General features: G+C 43.8%; 1 protein-coding gene across 4 annotated transcripts in view; it reads right to left on the bottom strand.

Annotated features, from left to right (window-relative positions):
* Positions 1-317: 317 nt before the first annotated feature.
* Positions 318-13,973, bottom strand: part of LOC111973050 (matrix metalloproteinase-16) — a 77,882-nt gene continuing 64,226 nt past the window's right edge. For all 4 annotated transcript variants that reach the window (XM_024000199.2, XM_024000200.2, XM_024000201.2 and 1 more), the window contains 3 exons: positions 10,127-10,277; positions 9,732-9,847; positions 318-5,226 (listed from right to left, as the gene is read on the bottom strand). In XM_024000199.2, coding sequence (XP_023855967.1) covers positions 4,898-5,226; positions 9,732-9,847; positions 10,127-10,277 — 596 coding nt within the window. In that variant the 3' untranslated portion in view covers positions 318-4,897. The remainder of the gene's footprint in view (positions 5,227-9,731; positions 9,848-10,126; positions 10,278-13,973) is intronic.

Below are 13,973 nucleotides of genomic sequence, written 5' to 3'. Positions count from 1 at the left end.
TTAACATGACCCCTGTGGTGGTAGTGTATGGATAGAGCAATAATGAAGATGTAAAAATAGTTAATTGACCAAACCATCCATGGAGGAAATAGTTCAAATGCTTTCCTGCCTTGATATACACTCTACTGCAGCCATAGTAAGACCTGGCTCATGACAGTGAAACACAGCTGAAATGTCACAGCCAATTGATTTAACTTATTTTATATTGCTGAGGTTGAATGAATATTAGTGAACATCAATGGAAAACTAACTGAAACTTGACATGGAAAAGATGTGTTAGTATCACACTTGCATGAACATGACAAAACGCAAATGAGGACATTTTTAAAATGTCTTTATTGATCAACAAGATGGATCCAGGCTCCATTGATACAACACAATGTAGAGAATGATGCTCAGCATGTATGTAAGATGGAAAATAGTATACAAAAGATGGTTAATGTGTATTTCATTATGTTTCTTATTTATCTTAATAAGACCCTTCCCCAAATGTAATGACATGAATACAGGAATATTAAGACATAGCATAGTGTTTGTGTGTGTATGAGGGGGGGGGGGGGGGGGGGGGGGGGGGGGGGGGGGGGTCAGTCCCCTTGATACACACATACTATACACACACATATACAATGAAACAGCATACATCTGACTCAGTACACACACACACACACGTCCTGTGGTTATCACTGTTAACCCCTCCACTCTCTGTCTGATACACAAGGTGATAACAGGTGTGGACGATGGTGAGAAGAGGTAAGAAGATGGTTGAACAATTATTTATATTTCTTAGCTATTCCAGAAAACAGAGGATCAACCTGTATTTCCAACCCGCTTCCAATCGCAGGTGTATTATAGTGAAACATAAATAACCTTCACCTTTTCAATTTCTTGATCCATCCTTTCTTTCTTTCCTCCCTCCATACCATCAGACCTTGTAAGCTATGGGAGCGTACCAAATGGCACCCTATTCCCTTTATAGTGTCCTACTTTTGACCAGAGCCCACAGAGCACTATAAAGGGAATAGGGTACCATTTGGGATGCAGGCTATACACCACTGGGTCTGGGTGACTATTTGACCCTGTGACCTTTTAGTAGCGACCCTGGTCTCTCAGCAGAGTGGCTGCTGGGATACATTACATTAACAACCACCAGGATGATATATGCTTTCCATTTACCTACAGCCATTAAACACTGCACCGTAACGACTTGTGTTAAATGAAAATGTATTACTCTTGTTCACGTTGTAATCACTCAAGTTTAAGTCAATGACAGAATAGGAAAAAAAGAAGAAGAAAAACGGAAAGAAAAACAGCACCATAAAACTAGCCCTGCACGGCCATCGCTCCAGCCCTGGCTAGTGTTCTGTAGGTTCGGTTAGCACCAATGTTTCAGCCTGCCTCCCAGAGCAACACGTCTCCAAGGGATAGTGCAGGCTCCAGTCTCGAGCTACAGACCCAGATACAGACGTAGATACACACACTGACTGACATGTAGACGTAGACAGAGACCCAGACATACATTTGTGAATAAGCACACAGCCAGTGGTAAGTAATGCTAGAGAGTTAAAAGGCAGACACGCAGGCAGCAAACACGCCCGCACACACACACAGACACACACAGGCATTTGAAAAGAAACAGGAGTGTATTTGCATCACTGGGTAAGTGGTAAAAAGTGCAAACAGAAGAAAAAAAGCCCTAGAAGAAAGCCATGGCTGGATTGTGCTCTAAACATAACTGTAACCATTATGCCATTGTCTAAGTCAGACTCACAGCACAGACGCCATTTTGCAGCTGAGTTGTATTGTGACGGGGGAACAGTGAACTCTCTAGCCACAGAAGGGCTATCGTCTTACTACCGTATGTGTGTTCATGACCACAACCAAAGCCCAAGTAAGTGAACTGGGTCGACCTCTTTGTTGATGGCAGTTAGTTACCGTCTGGACTGGAGTGCAGTGGCAGTAGAATAAACACTACTGTCTGGCGTCTGCCCCTGTAGCCTGCTATCCAGCATGCTTTTAAATGATCAAAAACAGCTGTAAAAATCACAGAGTGGGCCTTTAAATGCCTGCATATCTTTAAAAGGTCTGATTTTTATCACGCGACTTAATGTGACACATAATACCAGTTAGAAGGATGTTGAGCTTTCAGTCTTGGTATTTCCCACATAAACATCAACATGGTTTAACTCTGAAATATAAATGTTGTCATTTTTRCTTTTGTGGTCGGATTAGACTAAGGAAATGCCCCTAGAGTTTGGAGAATATATTTAGAGTTTGCTTTATTTGTCCTGGCTGCGGTATACTTGCTGAGTGTCTGGTAAATAAGGTTTAAGTACATGTCTATTGAGAGCACTGTACTGTGTCTGACATCTCAAACCAATCGAGTTGTTTTCTACACATCAGACATGTGAGTTCATCTCTTCTGAGAGAAATGGATTGTGAGCAGAAGTAGTTTAGATTTGGTGAGGATTTACCATTAAGAACACAGCGAGGGGCAAGGGGAGAGCTTACACACATAGCGAAAACATGTCAAATCCCACCTCAAACTTTTCACATAACACACCCTTACTCCACAACTTCATTGGGTATATCATGTATATATAAATATAAACAATGAGTTTCAAGGCATAATTTTTTAATCATATACTGATCAATTTATTAATTCTGTCAGGACATTTTCCATTGTCCCAATCTGTCTTACACGGAGAAGGAAGAAGGATGTCGCATTTGTTTTTGCAAAAAGAAAGAAAGTAGGAAACCATTATCATGAAACAGACACACATTCAAACACTGCTCACCATGAAGCAACGACACGAGTTACTTTTTTAGGATTCGGTGACCAAATCAAATCAAGTTTCCTCTGGCCAACCTAACCTAACTCGCCAATTACCAAGAAATGACCTAAATGCCTGCTTCCTATAGCTCAGGTGAGATATTTTCCATTTGAATCGTGAGGTTCCAATGACTCTTTTGTTTTTATAGTACCAGAAAGGGAACCCGCAGCCATGAAACATAAACAAATAGATGCAAACAAGGTATATTCAAGAGTTTGAGCATCATCATCAAGTCCTTCTGTAAGCTTTGGGCAGAACCACTAGTCAAGCTGCATGCCACATGGTGCGTTCTATTCGCATACAAGGAACCTGCAGGTATGTTCCACCAAACTGTAACTGCAACCTGTTTTCAAGCACTGGAGGAACAAACTGCTGTATCTGTGAATCCGGTTTGTCCATATTGTTTGTTTTCACTTCTTCTGTTTTATTAGAGGTTTTCTGAGCAGTCCAAAGTGGATGCAGATGCTTGCATGCACTTGTACACAGGAGAAGACACTGCATTGTCTTGCCTGACGTCACTGTCACTCCTATTGGTCCTCGGTCGAGAGACAAGTGCATCATGGGTAGTAGGCGTCTGTGACTTAAGTAGAACTCTCTCAACAAGGCAGTCAAGAAGATTAAACACGGTCTGTCCGTACGTTTACAAAGACCATACAATTCTTTTGGGATGCAAACTTAACCAATACAGAACTACCATTTCAGAGGGGTAAGTGTCGGTTGACAGGACCAAACAATAAGCAAATCTATAGTGTAACAGCATTTTAATCTCTTTCATTTATCAGTCTTTCCTATCAAACTGATATATATATATATATCAAGTCAGATACCATAACAATACCATAACACTCAACTTTAGCGGCTTTTTTCAAGAACCTTCATCCTCCCTATTTTGACTAATATCTTAAACTCTATATACAGGCAGAATCTTTCCCCTGTTCTGGTGGTCTGGAAAACCAGCGCTGAGGCATCTGGGCAATAGAACATAGGTTGCGTCCCAAATGGTACCCTACTCCCTAGATATTATATACTACTAGTATCTAGGGAATAGGGTGTCAATTGGCACGCGACCCTGTTTAACCCATGACTATTTATCTTGGATAGCAACCAATATGGCCCCAACAGCTCTTTCAAGAAACAAGTAAACAAATAAACAAACAAAGCAGTATACAAAATAGCAAAAAACAAGAAAATGAAACACAAGAAGAACACAATTGATCTTTAATTAAGGCGATTAAAAATATTGCAAAATATTTTGGCCCCTGTTTTTGAGACAGACTGCCACAACAGTCAAAGTTTCCGCMGCATAAAGGATCAAGAAGAGCAGGGAGAGAAAAAAGAAAAGAAAAAGAAAGTGATAGCAAAAATGATTATGAAAAAAAAGCATCCTCTTTAGAGAGAAAAAAGTATTTATTTGGTTTGGGTTGTACTTTTCTTCAGGACTGTTTTTAACGGGACTGTAAAAACGTTCATTTTTTAAAAATAAATTATATTTTGAAGGAAAYAAACAATAAAAAGAGACAGGAGTTGGTAACTGGGTGGTTAACTTCAGCAACAGTTGTTATTGGYGGTCTTTTGTCTTTCTGAGCGCGTGCAGTAGGGGATAAGACCTAAGATACTGTAGATAAGAACTGGCTGTGTTCCTCTGATTGGGCGACAGCCTGATATGACAACAGGAAGATGACTGACGCAGTGCACCATGGGAAGAGTTGAAAGCCACATGAAAGTTCTTCCCCGTTTAAGAGCGGTTGCACCAGGCGCCGTCCTAAAAGAGCAGGGCTAGGAATGGGGGTTGATGGGATACAAAATAACAGTACCCTCTGTTCAATCTCAGGGTGGAGGGGTATCTAGGCAAAGGCCACACCCTCTCCCGCTCCCATTTAAAAAGACGGGGGAGTCTTGGGAGTAGGCCTAAAATTAGATCAGATCATAGTGGAGTCACCGGCGTACTACAACCGCCACCACCCCTGTCTGGATGTAATTTCCGGACCATTGATTCCATTATACTGGAGGGTATAATAAAGTCATATTGGTCCAACTAGCGGACCCCTGTGTGTCACCCAGAGTCATCACACCCACTCCTGCATGGAGCGTTTGCAGTACAGTATGTGTCTGGGCGTTCCCTTCCTCTTAAACTGGAAGACGGTGTAGACCAGGACAAGAAGACAGAGCGCCAGGACACAGGGGATCACGATGGCAATGGCCTTCACTGTGTTGGCCTCGTTTTCCAGCTCAATGACAATGTCGACGTCTTCCGTGGGCGGCCACTCGGGGTCGATGGGGGTCAGGTCGCAGCCCATGAAGTCCTTCAGGATGGAGCGGGGGTAACCGGGTTCGACTCGCAACCTCTGATTGTTGAACTTCCAGTACTCCTTCCCTTTGTAGAAGTAGGTGAAACCTGGAGAGATAAAGTGATGGAGAGAAAGCGACAGAGGGGGATGAGAGAGAGAGACAGAGAGACAGAGAGAGAGAAAGATAATACAATTAAGTACAATCTGTTCACAGTCTAAGTCTCCTAATATGGTCTCCACAGGATTCATTTGGATGTCAATCTGAGGTTGGTAAAGAACTTGTTTCCATGTAGTTTGTAATTCTCTCTTTATTCCAGGGGCCCAATATATCCCTGGGGTTTACAGGCCAGTAGAATAAAGCCCTGGCAGTGATAAAGACAAGTGCTTACTCCTCTCTGGAGGACCTGAAACACTGGACCACAAACACACTGTAAACCAGTGACATATCCCCAGCATGACAACCTGGCTAAACTCCCCATCTCTCCTCTCCTCTCCTCTATACATCTCTGCATTATTCATGAATTCTTCTAAGAAAAGAGAGAGAGAAGAATAGATGAGATATGCGCTCTATTTCCAAGTGCACAGAGGAGAGGAGGAGTTCTTTAGAAGGGAAGAGAGAGAGAGAGAAAGAGAGAGAGAGCGAGAGAAACAGAGAGAATGGGGTTCTAAATCACATGGGCAGCTGAGTTGTTTACGGTTAGCAACCCAGGGAGTGAGAGAGCGCGCGAGCGAGAGAGAGAGCAGTGTCCTGAAAGATTCATCTTGGGAAAGAAGAGAGGGAGAGACTTGGCTTTTAGTTGAGCTCTGACTGGTGTGGGCAAAAGAAGAGTTTAATATCCAAAACCCTATACCCTATACCCCTATATCCAAAACCCATTTTCCATATCCATTTTCAGAAATGTTGGTAAATTAGCTTTTATTGTTTGAAATTATAGAAGAGATTGGTGTGTTTTTTCACTATCTAATCATGGCCCAGTTGTTCAATGACAGACATGTATTTGTTTAAAATCTATCACTTCATGGTTTCATTTCAGAGAGACAAATAATCCCACTATAAGACCGAGCACTGTGTGAAGGTGTGTGTAGGAGCGGATGAGTGTTACAACACACACCTCTGTTCAAGCATCCCAGATCCCAGTCACAATGACCCAACCAAACATCTATAAACAGTGGAGTATAGCCTACCCTACTGTCACCTGACCTGATAATGGTTGATGATCAGGGTACATTTTTGAGGTGACTTGTTTTCCCACATCGTCATTACATTTACATTTCAGTCATTTTATCAGACGCTATCCAGAGCTAATCACAATTAGTACATTCATCTTAAGATAGCTGGGTGAGACAACCACATATTGTTGCAGGTCCATTTTCTGGGCATTTTCCATGTGAAAGGACCCATGAGCACCAACGTGAGAAGTTCATAGGAGCATGTCAAATTGGGTGTCAAATGAAAGCTAAGAGCATATATTTTTGAGAAATGAAGGCATATATACATTTTTCAACCATTTCCCATCTTAAAAATTTMGAAATAGGCAAAGGTTTTGATTTCTTGTCAAACAGATGGAAAAGGGGTCTTAGACACTGTCTCTCTCTCTATCTCTCTCTCTGCCGCTCTCTCCATGTTCTCTCTCTCCAGTTAATGTCACCTCTACTGGCTCTTACTGACACCWACCATGACACCTACCACCTATCCTCTTTCCATTTACTGTAACAAGCATCCTCACCCACTGASCACTGACCACACCGGATGTCCATTGACGTTGAAAAGAAGTTGAAATTTGCTCAGTCCGGCCGGACCAAATCTGAACCAATCATAGTCATCTATGTTTCACAAGTTTAGGCAGCACAGTACAGTACAGTAGAGCACAGTATTTGATTATTTTTCTTATTTATTTCACCTTTKTTTAACCAGGTAGGCCGGTTGAGAACAAGTTCTCATTTACAACTGCGACCTGGCCAAGATAAAGCACAGCAGTGCGACAAAAACAACAACACAGAGTTACACKTGGGATAAACAAACGTACAGTCAATAACASAATAGAAAAATCTGTATACAGTGTGCGCAAATGAAGTAAGGAGGTAAGGCAAAAAATAGGCCAATAGTGGCGAAGAAATTACAATTTAGCAATTTACATTGGAGTGATATATGTACAGATAAGGATATGTAAGTAGAGCAGAAAAAAGAGCAGAAAAACAAAAACAAATATGGGGATGAGGTAGGTAGTTGGTTGGATGGGCTATTTACAGATGGGCTGTGTACACCTGCAGCGATCGCTAAACTGCTCTGACAGCTGACACTTAAAGTTAGTGAGGGAGATTTAAGTCTCCAACGTCAGTGTTTTTTGCAATTCGTTCGGCCAAATGAGGTGTTGGCTTTGGGGATGACCAGGGAAATATACCTGCTGGAGCGCGTGCTACGGGTGGGTGTTGCTATGGTGACCAGTGAGCTGAGAGAAGGCGGAGCTTTACCTAGCAAAGACTTATAGATGACCTGGAGCCAGCGGGTTAGGGAATGAATATGTAGCGAGGACCAGCCAACGAGAGCATACAGGTTGCTGTGGTGGGTAGTATATGGGGCTTTGGTGACAAAACGGATGGCACTGTGATAGACTGCATCTAATTTGCTGAGTAGAGTGTTGGAGGCTCCAGTTGCTGCAGGGGGTGCAGAGCTGTTGGCCGGGGTTGGGGTAGCCAGGTGGAAAGCATGGCAAGCCATAGAGAAATGCTTATTGAAATTCTCGATTATCGTGGATTTATCAGTGGTGACTGCTTCCTAGTCTCAGTGCAGTGGGCAGCTGGGAGGAMGTATTCTTATTCTCCATGGACTTTACAGTGTCCCAAAACTTTTTGGAATTAGTGCTGCAGGATGCAAATTTCGATGCTAGTGCAGTACGTCACAYGGTATTTTTGTGCTGGTCAAAGTCTGGAGTGAACCAAGGGCTATATCTGTTCTTAGTTCTACAATCCACTTCACCTAATGTAGGTCAATAACCAAAATACATTTTTCAAACCCAAGGTGTCATGGCATAGCTGACACCCCAGTCTTTATGCAGACATCTGTCACGACTTCCGCCGAAGTCGGCTCCTCTCCTTGTTCGGGCGGCGTTCGACGTCACCGGCTTTCTAGCCATCGCCGCTCCATTTATCATGTATCCATTTGTTTTGTCTTGTTCCCTGCACACCTGTTCCCCATCATGTCTTTGTGTAGGATTGATTGTGTTACGTGTATTTTGAAATTGTGGATATTGTTACACTACTTTTTGTTCTATGTTCCGTGTTTTGGGCACATTTTATGTTACTTTGTGCTGTCATTTTYACCGGAATAAAAAGTGTGCCTGTTCACTACACTCTGCTCTCCTGCACCTGACTTCGCCTCCAATACACACTCCTAACAACATCTTTGAATCTTAATTCAGAGCAGATATTTAACATTGTTTTAGGAAAATGTGGTCACATAAAAATCTGATGAAGAGTTTACCATAATTCCGTTACAAACTTCACATCTGCAGTTTTCCAGTAAATGTGTTTTTGTAAAATGTTCAAAATAGTCCTTGTGCATAGAGTTGTATGGTTTGTTAAACTTTGAAATCAATGGTTTTTGTTTGGCATACATTTTAAAGTGAAAAATCTGAATCAAAGCTCAATTCCGTTATCGTGGAATTTACCTTCCCTCAATAAAGCAGTTATCAGCTAAGTCAGTGCTGCTAGGAAAATACCATGGTACCAGACGTTTACCTGGGTTTCAGACGTTTACCATGGTACCAGACGTTTACCTGGGTTTCAGACGTTTACCATGGTACCAGACGTTTACCTGGGTTTCAGACGTTTACCATGGTACCAGACGTTTACCTGGGTTTCAGACATTTTCAGAAGATGGGCAGGGACTCTGCTGTCTGAGCTTCAGGGGGAAGCTGGTTTCACCATTGGGGTGCCAGGACAGAGAAGAGCTTTGACTGAGCTGAGTGGGAGCAGTCCTCCAGTAGGGTTGTGACAGCCAAGAGACCAGAGGTGGCAGAACGGAGTGCTCGGTTTTGGYTGTAGGGTTCGAGCATAGCCTGAAGGTAGGATGGGGCAGTTCCCCTTGAGAGGGACGGGGACAGATGGCATGAGTGTGCTCCGCCTCCCAACCTGGCCTGTTTTTTCCCATAGAGGCACTGCCAGGTCCGCTCAAACCCCGCCCTGCTGGCCATTACCAACCAATAGGAGCCATTCTCAGGCTTTTTGTACGATCCACTTGTCTAATAAGTCTAGCCCGCAGGCCTGACAAAAAAAATAGAAACCTAATCTTTCCCACCCTCTGTGCAGACCAACTGGCCTCAACCGGATTGGGCAGCAGACTGTGGTATTTTGTTTTCTGCTTCCCTGTCATATTCCAACTGGGTCTTACAATATACTGTCAAAACATGGCTACTAAAATCATAGCTTCTTGTAGCTACAAGGTATTCAAATGTGTAGTTAAGAGGCTGAAGTAAAGACTATGTTTGGTACACATTATGTGAGTGTTATTGTCTAGCGGATGGAAGGAGAGGATTAATAGATAGGGAGACGTGAGTGTCATTATGTTACTGTCTAGTAATAATGGTATAATGGGATAGATAGGTGGACATACCATTGGCTTTGTCTACGAAGGCTCCTTGTGGAGAGTCTGGGACGCCCTTCCAGACAGTGATGGATTTAGGGTAGCCTGGGTCCATTGTCCTCATGTCCTCATTGTAGCGCCAGTACCTGAACAGACAGCCATGGGGATTAGGGTGTGGGATAATCAGACATCAAAACACATATTCAGAATTTCCATAGGCATCCAGTCCCAACTACATTAGAAACACACACACACACACACACACACACACACACACACACACACACACACACAACCACAAACACACACACACACACACACACAACACACACACACACAACACACACACACACACACCAACACAAACACACACACACACACACACCACTCCACCACACACACAGCTTCAGCTTCAGTGTACACACCTGTCCCCTTTGAAGAAGTATGTCTTGGCTACGTCCTCCCACCAGACGGCGGTCTCGATGCTCTGGGTTGGCATGCCGTGGCCGAACATAGAGATGTCCTGGGGGTAGCCGGGCTGGAGCATGGTGTCCTTGAATACCCAGAACTGCTTCCCTGGAAGAGACACAAGGACAACAGGGCTCAGAGGGACTGCTGGGACATTACACGTCTCAAATGGCACCCTACTTCCTTTATAGTGCACTACTTTTGCCATAGGGCTCTGGTCAAAAGTATTGGACTATACAAGGAATAGGGTGCCATTTGGGACGCATCCACTCACTCACCAGCACTGAGGGGATTTAACCCAGGGATGGCATTTGGTTGGCCAGGAGGGGTTATTAAAACCTGGGGATGACATTTGGTTGGCCAGGCAGGGTAACTATAATCCAGCCTGCCTAACATGAGCCATACCAAATCAGTTTCAGAACCCCAAGGTGTACAGTATCTGAAGCTGTAGTGTTGCTAGACTACTACATCACTGGAGATCATGAATGTTACAGTACAGTGAGGTTGTTAGAGTCATATCACATTGCACAAGAGTTGCAGCATTTTCAATTTTGGTTATATATAACCACATGATAATATATTAGGTGCAATAGTCACCTTATCATTGAACAGAACATTCTCTCTGGAACAATCAATAACATTAAATGCTGGTTCAGTAGGGAACTACAATATCTAAGCATTAGTCTAATATTTGCATTATTTGGTCTGACTTGACATTGAGGCGGAACAAACATTCAAGATCCACTTGTGGCCAAGTTTCAGCCTCGTATTTGGTAGAGTTCATGATGCCGTTGACCTTAACAATGGCCCCAGGACCAGTGGACGTAAAAAAGCCCCATAAAATCAAAGATCCACCACCGTATTTTAAAGTAGGCATGAAGTTTACTTGTATGCATCCTTATTTTGAGGCCAAACCCACCACTGGTGTGCGTGGCCAAAGAGCTCTATTTTCACCTCATCTGACCATAGCACCCGGTTCCAATCAAAGTGGCAATGGTTTAAGCAAACTCCAGGCATTTACATATGGTGGTTGCTCTAAATAAAGGCTTTTTTATGGCAACACTTCCAAATAGCCTACTGGCATGGAGTTGGCATCTAATTGWAGATTTGTTAGACTCCCCAAGATAAAACCAAGTTCTGTAATTCTCCAACTGTGGCCCTTGGTCTTTTCTTTGCCTCCTGAACCATCTTCCTCACTGCTAGTGGGGACAAGATACACTTGGGTCTTCTACCAGGCAGGTTTAATACTGTTCAACCTCTTAATTGTTGCCTAACAGTGGTAAGTGGCATATTTGCTTTTTCAGTTGTTGATTTTTTACCTCTCACAAACCAAGAGGCAGACCAAGAGTCCCAAATGGCACCCATATTCCCTAAAAAGTGCGCTACACTTGACCATGGCTCAGGGATAGGGTGCTATTTGGGGCAATGCGTTAAGAGTCTAGATGCCAGGGCCTGTATTCAACAAGTGTCTCAAAGCAGGAGTGCTGTCCATATAGTGTTATTCATTATGATAAGGTTCGAGAAGTGCAAAGCCGAGACTTGAGGAAGTGTTGTCTTGTGTGAGGAATGGAGGGAGAAGGAGGGAGGTAGAGAGGGATGGAGAGAGTGGAGGGGGGAGGAGAGAGTTATGGAGGTAGGTAGAGAGGGATGGAGGGTGAGGAGGGAGGTAGAGAGGGATGGAGAGATTGGAGGGAGGAGGAGGGAGTTGAGGAGGGAGTTATGGAGGGAGGTAGAGAGGGATGGAGAAAGAGGAGGGAGGTTGAGAGGGATGGAGGGATAGGAGGAGGAGTGATATGTTTCTGGTAATTAGGTTGTGGCACGGTTTTGACTTGGTGACCCCAGGAAGTGTTTTTTTTATTCACTGGCATAGGTCTGGGGAGGACTGGGAGGAAATGAACTGGTTTTAATGTCTATGGAAGAGAAGGGCAACTGTGATTGTGGTGGGAGGAAGGGAGGGAAGAAGGGAAGAAGGGAGAGGGAGTGAGGGTGGGACATAGGGATGTGTGAAGYAGGGAGATGTTTTTAGGGGAAGAGGAAGGGGTGGGAAGGTCGCAGGAGTATAGCCTAGCTCTCGTGACAGGGCCATGTGACAGGAAATGCCTGTCATTACACCTGTTTTATTATCATGCTCCGTACATAGCAGGCACATGGTTACCACGGTTACTCCAGCSCTGCCAAGCCCCTACCCCTGGCACAGGCACTAAGGACGTCTGGGTAAACTGGGTCAGGGGGCATTGGGGTGTGTGTGTGTGTGTGTTAAGACGGGTGTGAAGGATATTGGACATAAGGGGCTTCTCAGAACTCACCAGGGTGAGATATTTGGGGAGTAAATAATGATTCAGACTAGACTGACTACATCTTTTAACTTTAACTGTCAGTATTTAATGTTAGCTCAGATGTTCCTCCTGCAGTGAACACTGCTAATCTCCTGCTATCTCCTAACAATGTCTAAACAGTGTTGTACAGTGTTGTACAGGGGATGGTGATCATTGAGTCTGGGCAAGGTGCCAAGAACAACAGGCTCCTTCCTCCTCCACATGGACCACACAGAGTGTATTGTACACACACATGTATATGTGTGTAGATCACACACACACATTACGTAAACACACACATACACACACACACATTACGTAAAGACCCACCCACACACACACACACGGTCCCATGGCCCCTCCACTCTACCCTAAGCCCTGATTGACTTCAATTGTTCAACATTTTCTTCTGTATGGCTCAGCCAGTTAAATTGAAAACAGATCAAAACACCACGCACGCACCAGCACGCACGCACGCACGCACGCACACACGCCACACACACAACACACCACACACACACACACCACACACAACACACACACACACACACCACCACACACACACACTTTCGCTACACTCTTTAACATAGTGACCACACAAAACATTACAAAACACAGGGCATGCATTGTAGGCTAGCTTTCTCTGTATAAAAAATGAAATATGATCAAGGCCAAGCTAAATAAATCATTGATTGGCCTAGCAGTATACGTAGCTAAATTGTCCTCTCTCTCCCCGAGTGGTAGATCGTATAGATGCATAATTCTCTTAGAACCAAGCATTGATATACCCATTGTGTGTGTGTGTGTGTGTGTGTGTGTGTGTGTGTGGTGTGTGGTGTGTGTGTGGTGTGTGTGTGTTGTGTGTGTGTGTGTGTGTGTGTGTGTGTGTGTGTGTGTGTGTGTGTGGTGTGCGTGTGTGTTTCTGTCGGGCTAATCAGAAAGACCATGGATGCAGTGCTACCGAATTAACGGGTTGAATGCAGTTATTCTGGTAGCTCTTCTACATTTAGTCTAAGTCCCAAAAGGAACCCTATTCCCTTTATAGTGGACTACACTTCACAAAAACCCATAGAGCTCTGTTCAAAAGTAGTGCAGTATATAGGGAATAGGGTGGCAATTGGGACGCAACCTTATAGTCAGTGCACTTTGATACTATAACTTTCTATCTTATCGCATTGCTCCCATTTAAAGGTCAGCAGGGTATGAGTGGACATTATTGAGTCAATGACTTTCTTTATGAGCAGATTTCACCAAACATATACACCCCTAGTCCTAAAGGCAGACAGCTAAGAAACAAGGTTGTTAAGAGCGATGCATATTTATTCAAATGAGGGTCTAATTTACATGCCGATTCAGTGTTTGTATAACACAGCTTTAAAAACAGGGAGTCCGCGTCACAAATGGCACCCTTTTCTCTAAATTAGGACTCCTGAGTGGCGCAGTGGTCTAAGGCACTGTCTCTCAGTGCAAGAGATGGCACTACAGTCCC

The sequence above is a fragment of the Salvelinus sp. IW2-2015 genome, linkage group LG14 (genome assembly GCF_002910315.2).
Source record: "Salvelinus sp. IW2-2015 linkage group LG14, ASM291031v2, whole genome shotgun sequence".
NCBI lineage: Eukaryota > Metazoa > Chordata > Actinopteri > Salmoniformes > Salmonidae > Salvelinus > Salvelinus sp. IW2-2015.
This window is presented reverse-complemented; position numbering and strand designations above follow the sequence as displayed.